This window comes from Zonotrichia albicollis, chromosome 1, assembly GCF_047830755.1.
Source record: "Zonotrichia albicollis isolate bZonAlb1 chromosome 1, bZonAlb1.hap1, whole genome shotgun sequence".
In the NCBI taxonomy this organism is placed as follows: domain Eukaryota; kingdom Metazoa; phylum Chordata; class Aves; order Passeriformes; family Passerellidae; genus Zonotrichia; species Zonotrichia albicollis.
The window spans coordinates 143,364,663-143,377,315 of record NC_133819.1 but is presented as its reverse complement, the minus strand read 5'-3'; the positions used below and the strand labels follow the sequence as shown (position 1 = coordinate 143,377,315).

The following is a 12,653-nucleotide window of genomic DNA, read 5'->3' as shown; positions in this document are numbered from 1 at the left end:
GATGCCCATGGCCTGCCCTGTTATTTTTTTCTTTGCCATTAAAAAAAAATTAAAGAAAAAAAAATTAAAAAGCCCTGAAATGGGAAGGAGGAATGTTGCAAAGCTGATTAAGGCTCCTCAAGGTGGTCTGTGGAAGTAGTTTTGGAGTGCAGATCCTCATTGTTCCATCCTTCTCTGCCTTTCTTCCATGAGCTGCCCAGAAGTTTGGACAAATCCCCCCATGTTGACACAGATTAAATGTTTCTTCTCAATCACTTCTCCACTGTCTCCTGTGCTAATTACTGCTCTGCAAATCTACTCTCTGGGCTGATTTCTAAATTCATCCTGGAGGCTGAACAGCTCTGAGGATCTGCTGTAAACATGACTTATCCGGCCGGCAGTAAAGCTGCTCTCAAGCCCTCCAAGGAGAATTAAGCCTGTCTGTTGGGCAGCTGGTTTTACCAGTCTGTGTTGCAGATTAAAACATGTTTCAATGTCTTTTCTATCAAATCAGGAAGAAAAAGAAATGTTCTTGTTACCAGGTCCCTGGCTGCATGTTAATAGAGAACTAATTGACCAAATGTCAATCACTTGTGCTCCTGGAGGGAAGGACCATCTCCCCTGTGCTGAGCATACATGAGCGCAACCTGTGCCTGTTCTCAGGCTGATGATGAGTTTTATGTTTTATGTTTTACCCACTAGAGACAGGAGCTGCTGAGGTTACAGTGTGCCCAGACTGCCAGGCCAAGGATGTATCTGCTCCCATGCTCCTAGGACAGAGGATGTGGTGTAGAGATTGCACTGCTTTTGAAATGGAAAAGTTTAGGGCCTCTCCTAGCCTAGCTGTCAAACATATGCTTTATTCAGACTTTTTTCCCTTAAACCTCCACTTGTGATGCCTGTGGCATGCCTCTTTCCAGCAGAAAGCTCCCTAAGTCACCAGTTCAAGTTTTGAAGGCATTTATGCCATTTCAGAATTGGCCATCATGTGGGGGGCAGATGAAATCTCAAAGGTAGAAGGGCCTCACAGCTCTGTGCAGGTCACAGGTATTTGGGCATTTTGGTTGCTTGTGGTAACTCACCAGGTTCTTCCTGTAGGAGTGTTGAGGGGTTGAAGCACTGAAGGTGATTTTGGAAGCAGCAAAGGTTGTGGTGCCTGCATACTGCACCTTTACGCTTACTGTGCGAACCAAGGTACAAGATTATAATGGCATATAAGAGACATGGTTCAAAGCCTTCTTAGAAAGAAATATGAGGATTTGGATTTAAGTATAAGCCAAACAGATTGCATCTTTCTTGCTTTTTAGTCATGAGGTTGACATGACTTCACTCTTCACCTGCTTTTTTTTGGCCAGCTTATCTTGTTGTGTAAGATGATTTTTTTTAAAAAATCTGATTCAGTTTCTGTTACAGGGACAAAGTGTTAGTTTTTTACCTCTGTAAAACAAAATATCTCCCATTCAAATAGGTATAGATGTCTCAGACATAGATCTTCCTGTCATAACTGGTTCTGGGGCCCTTTTGCAATAGTGTGTTGCAAAACTCTCATTAGGGCTTCCCTGTGTCACAGTAATATTATGCCCATTAAGCAGTAACCCTGCTTTGACACCTCTGTGAATAGCAGTGTAATGAAAATGCAGTTTTACTGGCATGAAAGTGTTTATGTTAATGAAGCTGTGTTCATACATGCTGGAGCTTACGGTACAGCTATTTTCCTTGCAAACCCCTGAGTGATATGCTGATAAGAGTCCTGGTGAGTCTGATCTGGATTAAAAAATATATCATATTCAGTGTGGCTTTAAAATACAACCAGGGTAGGTATGAGGTACAAATATTTAATAACAGGCTTTGATCAAAGTACCTGCTGTGAAACAAAAATGTTTCATTGCTCTCTGAGAAAGCTTGTAATTTGTTTTTTCCAAGTTGTTGCAACTGTACAAGCCAAACGAACAGAACGACCACAGCAGTGGAGTTTGAACCCAGGATTTCTGGATCAAAACCCATGAGCAAATATTTTGTAAGGTTGAGCACTTACCTATTAGCTTGCAGCCTGTAACAGATCCCTAAGCCTTATGAAATGGTAAGTAACAGGTGACCAAAGGTAATTTTTAAGTAAAAACTTGACCTGTGTGCCTAATGGTACAGGTTTGGAACAGGAAACACTGTGTGTAGTTCATTTCTCAGTAAGCATGTTTGACAGTGGGGTGATGAAAGAAACATGTGCTCTGCCCACTAATTTATATTTGTGTTTTGGTAACCCTGTGGACTGGGAGCAGGAACAGGGGCTGGTCCTGCAAGCATGAGTGCAACTTGAGTACACTGTGCTGTGCCTGGGCTTGGTGAACTCAAGTGCTGAGGGAAAGTGAAGCAATTCCAGGGGTCCAGAGGCCAGCAGGGTACAGGCATGCTTCAGGAATTTGCTGTTGCTGACTCAGCTATGGGGAGGAGGCAATGTATGTTTTTTGTTTTCAGAATTGCTTGTCAAGCTGTTGGGGAAAAAGAAACTACTCTGGAGAATTGGGAAAAAGAAACTACTCTGGAGAAGTGGAAAAAGCTTTGTCTGTCAAGAAGGCAGTTGGAGTTTGCAGATTCTTTTCTGTATAACTTCTGAAATCCAGGTGTAAGGACAATGAAGTTATGTGTTACATATTACATGGGAAATTTTATTCAGTTTCTCCAGCAGTTTCCTGATACCATAAGAGAGCTGAGGAATGGGTCAGGCAGAAGGTGAGGATGGGTAGGTATTCTTACACTGCCATGTTGAAGCCATTTCTGGAGATATGAGAGAGTTCCTTAAGAGTGTATGTGCAGCAGAAAGTGAAGAATGGTGTTTTGGATGTAGCTGGATAGGATAGTTGACAGTCTGAGCAAGTGAAGTACCTGCATCCTGAGATCAGTGAGACAGAGAGGTCAGGCTCTCCCTTGTAGCTTGCTGGAAGTTTGCAGCTTGTATCCAGGCCCAAGCTCCAGACCTTCTCCCAGATCCCAGTGCCTGCTCCGGAAACAGGCCCCTTTCTTGGAGCATCTGGGATTTTCTCTGAGGCATCTCCTTCAATCCAGCACTGACCTGGACTGACCCTGTGTAGCTCGTGAGGCAAAACAAAATTGTAGCTAGGGGATGATGGCTCTAGTAAGCAGATCCCAAACAAAATTGAGGGCTGTTAAAATGTCTCATTGAATTATGGTGCTACAGGAGTGGAGTGACTCATAGTGAAGCTAATCACCTGCTGCTTTGTCTTGACTGCAAAGAATAGATTCCTAGTTAAACATTTAAAGGTCATAATCCTAGCTGTGTTAGTGCTGCTTTCCTCCTTTCCTCCTCCAACCCCATTATGCCTGAAGTTACTAGGGGAAATCAAGCAGATACTATGGAGGTCTGTGTTCTGAAGGTGAGACTCAGAATGTTTATCATTCAGGCTCACACTGTGGACCTCTATGTGTTCATTTATGAGAGAGACCATGCTGAAAAACATTGCATTGGCTCTGCACAAATTTCCCCAAAACATCACCAGTATGACATTGGTGTTCTGTGTGGAGTCCAATTTGAAGTCATAGATATTTGGGGGTTCATTTTGTTCACAAGGAATTACAGGAGTGAAACTGGAGCTCACGCCCCTATTCCCACAGCCAGGGAAGTTGAGTATTTTCAATTAACAGTGCTTTGTTCATTGGGCAAGAGCATCTTAAAGGAGACAGAGTTTTCTTGGTCCTGCCTAAAGGGGCTTTAGACCTCTCTAGTAGACTGGGGAAAGAACAGACTGTTTCTTTCTGCCATTAACTTGTCTGTGTGAGTGAGCAGAGGAACTGTGTCACCTCGATGGAACAATCATTACTGTCCTGCACTTGTCCCCAGCTGCAGCAGCCATTGTCAGGAAGGTTCTGTAGAGAGAGGATGTGGCTCTTTGCCTGGTGGATCTTCCCATACTCTGCTGGAAAAGAGCCTTCCAGGTTCATGAAGGTGATAACACTTTTCTGTGAAAATACTGGTCTGGCTTTTCTAAGTGATTAATGCTCCTTACATCCAGTTCACTGCTGTGAGTCACCAGGACAGGTGGTGTCTGCCTTGGTGGCTCTCCTGGAGAAGCATTCAGATGGTGGTGGAGGAAAACCTACAGATAAAATAACAGGAAGCCATGCTAAAACATCTAAAGCTCTAGGCCACTTCAAAAGCAGTGAGTGCAATGGATGTCACCAGCGACATTGGCAGAGTGTTAGCACTCCTATTTAAATATAGATTTTGAAGGAAGTTTATAATATTTTCTGCATATGTATGTTTTATGGCAGGAAGCATATCCTGCTATAAATTACTCTGTTTGAGAGGCTGCATTAAAGACTGTGTGTGATTTAAGCCTGAAAGTTTTTCCTTTTGAAAGTTTTTCCTTAGTTGGCTGTACTAAACTGATAGACCACTGGCATGTTTTAAGCTTGACCGTTGCCTTACTTTGGACTGGGCCAGAGAGAGCATGGTGTCAGGACAACATGTTTCCTATCAGCTGCCAAGTTCTTATTCTTGTAGAACAATCTGGACAAGCTGAATCAATGGGCCAAAGCCAGGCATGAGGTTCAACAAGGTGGGGTTCTGGGCTTGTGCTTTGGTCACAACACCCCCCTGCAATCCTACAGGCTTGGGGAAGAGTGGCTGGAAAGCTGCCCAGCAGAAACAGACCTGGGGTTTATGGACCAGGGCAGTGATTGTCCCCTGGTACTCAGCACTAGGGAGGCCACACCTTGAGTCCTGTATCTGATTTTGGGCCCCTCACTACCAGGAGAACACCGAAGTGTTGGAACATGTCCAGAGAAAGGCAGCAGAGCTGGGGAGTGGGCTGGAGCACAAGTCCTAAGAGGAGCAGCTGGGGGTGTCTAGTCTGCAGAAAAGGAGGCTCAGAGAGACTTCACAGGTCTCTACAACACACTGAAAGGTGGCTGTAGCCAGGTGGGTGTGGTTTCTTCTCCCAACAAACAAGTGAAAGGACAAGAGAAAATGACCTCAAACTGTACCAGGAGAGGTTGAGGTTGGATATCAGGAAGATTTTCTTCAGTGAAGGGTTGGTTAAGCATTGGTACAGGCTGCTCAGGAAGGTGGAGGAGTTTCCATCCCTGGAAATGTTCAAGAAATGACTGGATGTGCTATTGAGTGCTATGGTTAGTTGACAAGTTGATGTTTTATCAAAGGTTTGACTTGATGATCTTGGAGGTCTTTTCCAACCTAAGACTCTGTGATACCTTGGTGGCCAACAACCACGTGAAGCATTCTTGTGAAGTGAGGGAAGATGCACCTTGGTGTCACGTGTGGTGAGGTGTTGGAGGATGCTCTGTGTTGGTTTCTGTCTCTGTGCCCATCTTTCTACTGGGTGTCCTCATCTGTTCATATTTTTAGGAGGGATCCTTGGATGCCCTAGTGGCCTTTTCCAGGGCTGCAGAACTTCTGTTGGGAGACATTGATGTAACATAGAAACAGAAGGGCCCAAAACTTCTAAAGGAATAGGGTGGATAACATCATCCTGCTGTACATCCAGAGATCCCCATTTGTGCCTGGATTTGCAGTGTGCTGTCCCTGGCCAGCCTTGCTCAAAATGCACCACGTCACTTTGGCCAGAGAGCTGGCTTGAGTCCTGAGCCCATCAAAGGTGTGCTGCTGGCTGTAGGGAAAAGGGCCCTCACTTGTGAGGGCTGCTGGCTCGTGCAGATTTTGGTTTGACCTTTGGCCTCACTAACAGATGGCAGAATAAATTGATGGTGAGTGTATTTTTAAATGAGCAGATTGTACTTTCTGTATTTCCATGCTTGTCTCAGAATATTTTTCCTTGAGGTGTGCCTTAGCAGAGAGATTACTGAGGTGGGTGCTTGTCCTGCCTCAAGCATTTGAAGTACACCCAGTTTAGAAACAGATCAGTGTTTCACACTGACAAAGCCTGATAGCATTGAAGTTTTTGGAAATGTGTCCAGTGCAACTCCATTAACAACACCTCAAAGCAAAAGTGCATTTTCAATAGTCAACAGCTACATTTGGCTGAGGAGCACCTGTCCATGTTACTCTGTGGAGGTGACTCCAGACAGGGAACAGGCTGAAGGAAGGGGGTGCCCTCTCAGAAAACAGCTTCTGCTGGAAAGTCTCCTCACTATTTTTTTGCAAGCTGATTTCTTTAGATGTTGTTTATTCTTCCTTTTGCAAAAGGCAATCAAACTTCAAAGGAAGCTGTATCATACCATGTTCTCCATGCGCTTTAAAGTGGAGTCTTCACACATTTGGTTATAGGTAGAAAAAAGTGTCCATGGGGATGTGCTCCCTCTTCCTACCCATTGTGACTGCTGATTAGACTTGCAAGAGCTGCCTCTAGTAAAGGGCAGTCATTGGATGGGTAGTTGCTGATGCTGATTTATACCTGTTTTTTCTTAAATCACACTCTTAAGTGCTTTAAAATAGTATTAGGTTTACTTTTGTTTTCATAGCAGATAACTTGCTATGTCTTTCTTTGTAGCTCAATATATTTTTTAGTTGTTTCATGCCCAAATCTCCCCTTAGCTCACCTGCATTTTAGCAGTCCTGGTATAAAGCTTTCTTAATAGATAAGCTGGAGCTCCTTCAATGTGATTCTGTTCTTACTAATGTTTACAATTCAGGAGTCTGCCACAGGATTTTTTAGTGCTTCCCACCTCTGCTGCCATAGGGTTTTGCCATATCTTGCATAGAGGAAAATAATGCATGCCCAGTGAGTACCTGTGATTTATCCTAGGTTGACAACTGAGGTACCTTTTACTTCTTTTATTATCATCTGACCTGCAAGCCATTCCTTTCATGGCCTTTTGATCCTGTTGGGAATGCCAGATTAATGAGACTAACTACTTACTTTGGCCAGAGTTTTTTCTTAAGCAGAGAAATACTCCTTACATCAAGACCCAATTATACCGTCCTTACTCCCGTTTCAAAAACCAGTTCTTTGGGGGCTACCTTTTTAATTGAATCATTTATTTTACCTACTTTAAACAAACTGTTCAAAAAAAATCTAGGCTAATGCCTATTGCAAGCAGTTGTATCTGAGATGGATTGCAGCTGGACAGATTGAATGTGGCAGTGATTTCTGTGGAAGGCATGCCCTTGAGTTCACTCAGCATGAGTGGCAGTGCTGCTGCAGAAGAGGAATCCAGGGATGCTCGTGGCCTGTGCAAGTGCTGCATTGCAGTTCTGCCAGCTTACGTCACTCCAGACACTCCAGCAGCCCAAGGGCTCCTCAGGAGCCTGGGGAGAGCATGGCTTTAGTACCATGGAACAGCAGATCTCATGGTCTGTATTTTCTGTGCTTCCTGGTGCATATCTTGTGCCTTCTGTGCAGGGAAGCCTCTATCAGCAGCTCTCTGTTCTCCTTAATGCAGTGTAAAAAGCTGTGAGTGCTTATCCATTTACAGCATTTGGGTTGGAGGGCTTTTTAGCCTCATTTTTTAATACATGTTTAGAGACTTACACATGTCATACTGTGATTACAGCATTGCACCATTTGAACCTGTCAGTTTTAATTAGCAGTTGGCATTGCCGTATTTATAGATAGATGGAAAAAACACAAGCTAGCCAGTTTGCAGTGCAGAGTGTATTTTCTTCTGTTGGCAAGTGGTTTGTATCCATTTTTCCATAGCTAGACTGGCTTGGCAACCTGCAGATGTTGCAGGCATTGGGTACTGATGCTTGAAATAGAAATGGACTCTGAAGAGGATGTGGGGTGGGGAGGAATAAATCAGAAACTGCTGTTGCATTGGAAGTCCATTAAGACTGATGATACGACACGCTTACCAGAGCATAACTGCAGAAGCTGACCACATGAAAAACGAGCACATTAAAAAAAATAATATTTTAAATCTTGCTTCTGTCACATTATTAAGGTTCCTTTTCACTTTGGCATGTTGTGGTAACAAAACTAGTTACCAGTACAAGTGTTTGGCTGTCCAGCATGGTTAAGTTGGTTGGTGGATATTTGTACAAAAAGAAGAAACACATTGATATCTTTCTGGAACAAGTGGTGTCTAGTCTATAAATAATGTGAAAAGTATATGTGTTTTTCTTTTTAACTGCAACTTTAAATTTGCAAAAGTTTGGCCTGTGTTGACCCCGCAATCCCCAGGAGACTGTCAAGAAACCAGAATGGCATTGTGTTATTAACACTGGGTGTTAGCTGCTCCTCAGGAACTGTCTGCTGATGCGCTTTACTCTGGGGAAAGCAATATGAGGCACCTTTGCCCTCTTCAAGAAGCTCTCCTTAAATAAAACCATAAATTACTTCTCAATGCAGATGCTAAATACAGGCACAGGAGTGTTGTTGAGCAGCTCACATGGAGGTTGCTGGGTACAAACTGACAAGTGCTCTGCTCTGTGGAACATTTGGTTGCAAGGATTTCAACACAGTTGTGTTGCAGCCTGGGCTTTGCACAGCCTGTGGACTTGTAGTCGGTACACACCATTGTCTTGAAAAACACTGCTCATGAGTCAGGGCCTTAAAGCATTACTGCCTAGCCATGAGGGGAAGGTAGGCAGTTCAGTAACTCTCTTTTCCCTGCACACCTTTTCAGAGCAGCTGCATCCTTACACTGCAGCCTGTATTTTCCATTGCCTTGCAAGATTTCAACCTTTCAGTCTAGGACTGAGCTGACCACACTGGTAGCAGCAGGTGGATTTGAGTCAAGCTTACACTTGTTGATTTGGGAATAAAGCCCAAAAGTGAAAGCTTCCAAAACCCGGGGGCTCTCACTTTGGTTAGCAGACTGAAATGTCGTCATCTCTGTTGGCTCTTTGTGTTACAAACTGCATTTGAGACCACATGGCAAGAGCTGAGTGATCCAAGACTTTTCTCAGCATGTCCAGCACAGCAATACAAAGTGGGTTTCCTCAGACAGGCTGTGACTGTGTGCACGTTTGTGTATGCAATTTCTGAGTGACCTGTCCTCAGGCTGGCTGTCTTTGGGACAAGAGCTGCTTTGGGACAAGAGTTTGCTCATTGATCCTGCTTCACATGGCTGAGCACGATGCAAGTAAGGGGGAACCTTTCATGTAGCAATATCACAGTGAAATATTGGAATCTGGGTACATGGTGCTAAATCAGGGCAGTCTCTGGGGGAACACAGTTCATAAATTCTGAATAGGAGGTAACCCTTTCTGAGCACTTTATCTACACATGTAATTTATATGCTAGTCCTGTGCATTACAGTGCTTAAAGCCTAGGTCAGAAATCCTCCATGCAAATTTGGCACCTAGTCTTGTCTTTAATGGCCAAATGAATGGCTGTAGGGCACAGCCAGCTGTTCTGGAGGTGCAGGCTGATGAGGTCTGTTAGAAGAACAAGGGAGCACCAGAGCATGTGAGAAGTTGAAGTTTAGATGGATTTCCTGCATTACCAGGGATGTCAAATGACCAGATGAATGTTTCTCTGCTCTAATCAACTTAATTATAAAGCACTGTTCATTCTTTTTTTGAGAAACCTGAAGAAATGAAGTGAGTTAGCAGTTGGGCTGACTGCTTTTGTAGGTAAACTTTAATTGGTTTTGTGTCATTTTCAAAATGCCACAGACTTCATTTTTTCATAGACTGGGCTGTGACAATGCTGGTTTGTGTATTTATGGTGGGTGTTCACATTCCTTTGATGTCAAAGCTTTTACTTGCATAAAACAAATAAACACTTTCCACATATATTTGCTGTGTTATGTTGACAAAACAGTGCCAGGGCTGCTTGGAAAACTTTGGGCTGCTGGAACAGTGGACTCTGGATTTTAGGTAAAGAAACTAATTTTCACAGTGGCACTAACCAGCAACTGGAAGAGAAGCCCAAGAATATCCACCCATAGAGATGCTCAAAAGCTGAAGTGGGCAGACTCCCAGGAACCTCATGAAAGTTGGCCCTGCTTTTAGTGGGCAGTGAGCAGACCAGGCCCCCAAGATCATCCCCAGTCTTGTGTCTCTGGTTTTTCCTGAATGAGATGCTGAAAGGAAGGACTAACAACCAAAGGCGTTACATCAGTGTTTGGAGGGGAGCAGGGACTCCCTCCTTTGGAAAGAGAGGCATCCCCTAGGAAAGTGTTAATTTATGTTTACATGCTGCTGCTAAAGCCTCAGCAGCACTCTGGGTGTGGGTTGCAGCCTTGTTTAAAGCTGCCCAGCCCCAGCTGGTCTGATCATCAAGGACTATGAGATGAGCAGGACTTGGCTAGAATGGTAATAGTGCTCTAAATGTATGTGTAAGGTGTGAATACCCCCCTGCTCCTCTGCCTGGGGGCTGTACAGTGAGAGGGGGTTCTAAAGCTGTTCTGCACTGCAGTGAGAGAGTGGATAAAGCCATGGAGAAGGATAGCTTCTGCTCCTCTTTCAAGGTTTAAATTTGAAGATTTGTAAAGCCCTGTTCTGAATTAATCTTTGCTTTTCTTCTGCCTTTGATTTCTAGTCTTTCTCATTGATTCAGGTCCTGGCTTTCTGAAGCAGTTGTCCTCACTACTAAGGGTGATGGAGGGACATTTCAAAGCTTGGCCTTCCTGCCCAGTCCTACAGACCTGGTGTGTGGGTCCTAGCAAGCAAGTCAGCCAGGTCAGGTGCATCTGCTGTTCCAGGGGTCGAGGTGTGCTCACTGCAGCTCAGCAGAGTTTGTGTGCCAGAGGAAATGCAGTTATTGTGCCCTCACAGCAAGGGATAAGCACATCCCTGGTGTTGGTGTGCCATCAGTGCTGCTGAGTGTCTGCTGTACTCTGTGCTGGTCATGCTGGACACCAGGGCAGTTTCATTTCAGCTTTTCTGCAAGATGTGCCTTTTTGTGGCTCAGAGAATCAAAGCTTTTCTCCTGCTGCACTCTTCATGGTTTAAGCAGGCACACTTTAAAGGCAGCCTGACAGCACAGATTACTTGGAAGGATTCACGGGATAAACAGGAGTTTGCCTGCAGAGCATGTGAATCTGTGCATTCAAAGCAGCCAAAGATCTGGTGAGCCCAGCCCTGTGCTTGTAAGATGTCTCACCTCTGCATGCAGCCTTATGTGAACTTCACTTGCTGCTTACAAGGAGATAATGTACTTTTTCTAAATTCAAAAGTTCAGAATTTTCTGTTTTTAAGAATGTGTATTTACTGAGTTTTAGGCCAAAAGCACAAAAAACCTCCAGTTTCTCTGCTTGGAGATGGCTGTCCTCATTTCACTTTCTGTAGCAGGTGGAATATATCTTTTTTTTTAAGCTGGGTTCATTGTTGTGTATCAAATTTCTTTGTACTGCGGGCTCATGCAGCCAGCTGGTGTCAAACCCATGCAGTGACATTCTCCTTTGCCTTTGTGAAAATTCATTATATTTTAGTAAGGCTGAGGAAGCTGAAGTGAGATGCAGCCAAATTTAAAATAAAAGCAGCCTATCATTGAGGACAAAACTGGTTAACTCTTTGAGAGCTGATCTGACAACCAGCACAACTGTCTTTATTATACCAGGCAACAGGAGCTTTGAGGCAATCTGGATAACTAAACACCAGTGCCCTGGGTTCCTGCTACCCTCTTGCTATCTGTCACTTGATTAAAGAGGTGACAGGTTCTCCATGGGACTGCTGCAGAGTCTCTTGGGGTTTAGAGGAGAAGTCTGAAAAATCAGTGTGGTTTTAATCTCTTTCACCAAGCCATGTTGAAATGAGCTTGGAGTCATAGTAAATAAATCAGTGGGGATGAAGTTGAATAATGGGTATTTCAATACATATTTGGGATGATTTTTAAGTGGCCTTTGGAGCACACAGAGCAGCTGCCTTGAGAAAGTACCAAAAAGAGAATGTATGGCCTTTTGAAGCAGCACCATACCCCTTGTATGGATGAGTTGCAGTTAGAGATTATTAACCCTGAGCAAAGGCACGAGATTGCCCCAGGAGAGGAAACCATGTCCCTGAATTCCTGGGGCAGGGACAGAGCTTTCCCTTGCACCCAGGGCCTGAGATGTTGCACTCAATGTTTAGGTGTGCATTGAGCCTTTTGATGGGTTGATGATTATTTATCTCTGTATAACTAACTGAAGAAATAATAGGCATTCTCCAAAATATCTTGAACTGATAATTTCTTAAGGTGGTTTGAATGATTTTTACCTCCCTTTGTACCCTCATGATCTTTTCCTCAGTTCAGTAAGGAAGTGTGCTCTGCTGGAAGAAGTGACAGCATGTAAAAATAGCACTGCCTTATTTTGCAGATCTGCTTGCTGTGGGGTTTCAGTGTGATCTGCTGACTTGGATTTAAAAATAAACTTTTCTTCTGCTTTTTGCACCTGCTTGTCCTGGCGGTGCTTGATCTTGTGCTTCAGAGGCAGCAGCCATTTGGTGGTAGCTGAAATCCTTGCTGGATTGGGATCAGCAGCACAGGTGGTTGGGAGAGCTGAGTTAAGGGGCTTTTGAGGCCAGAGGTGTTTGTGAGGCCAGTAACTAAACATAAAGGAGAGAAAGACCTTGTAGGCTTTTTAGAGCCTCTGTGGGAGTTGCCAGTTCAAAATCAGCAGTGTGTGTTTTGCCATGTGTGCAGTGGAATTGCAGTTGCTGTTCCAAGGCATTTGCTGTAAGTGTGTTATCCCTTCCCCTCACTGAATATTGCTCTGATCTAATCAGATTGCATTGCAGTTCGTGGCTGGGCCCAGGCACAATAAAGCCTGCACTTCAAAAGAACAGAAGTATCTTGAGTTCCTGCCTTCTTCACACA

General features: G+C 44.1%; 1 protein-coding gene across 20 annotated transcripts in view; it reads left to right on the top strand.

The window, feature by feature from the left end:
* Positions 1 to 12,653, top strand: part of MTSS1 (MTSS I-BAR domain containing 1) — a 125,440-nt gene that overhangs the window by 71,467 nt on the left and 41,320 nt on the right. Inside the window, exon 1 of one of the 20 annotated variants that reach the window (XM_074556699.1) lies at positions 8,961 to 8,994. The exons of the other annotated variants lie outside the window; for them this stretch is intronic. Within the exon in view, the coding sequence (XP_074412800.1) occupies positions 8,976 to 8,994 (19 nt within the window). The 5' untranslated portion in view covers positions 8,961 to 8,975. Of the gene's footprint in view, positions 1 to 8,960; positions 8,995 to 12,653 lie in introns of those variants that run through there. 20 annotated transcript variants of the gene reach the window in all.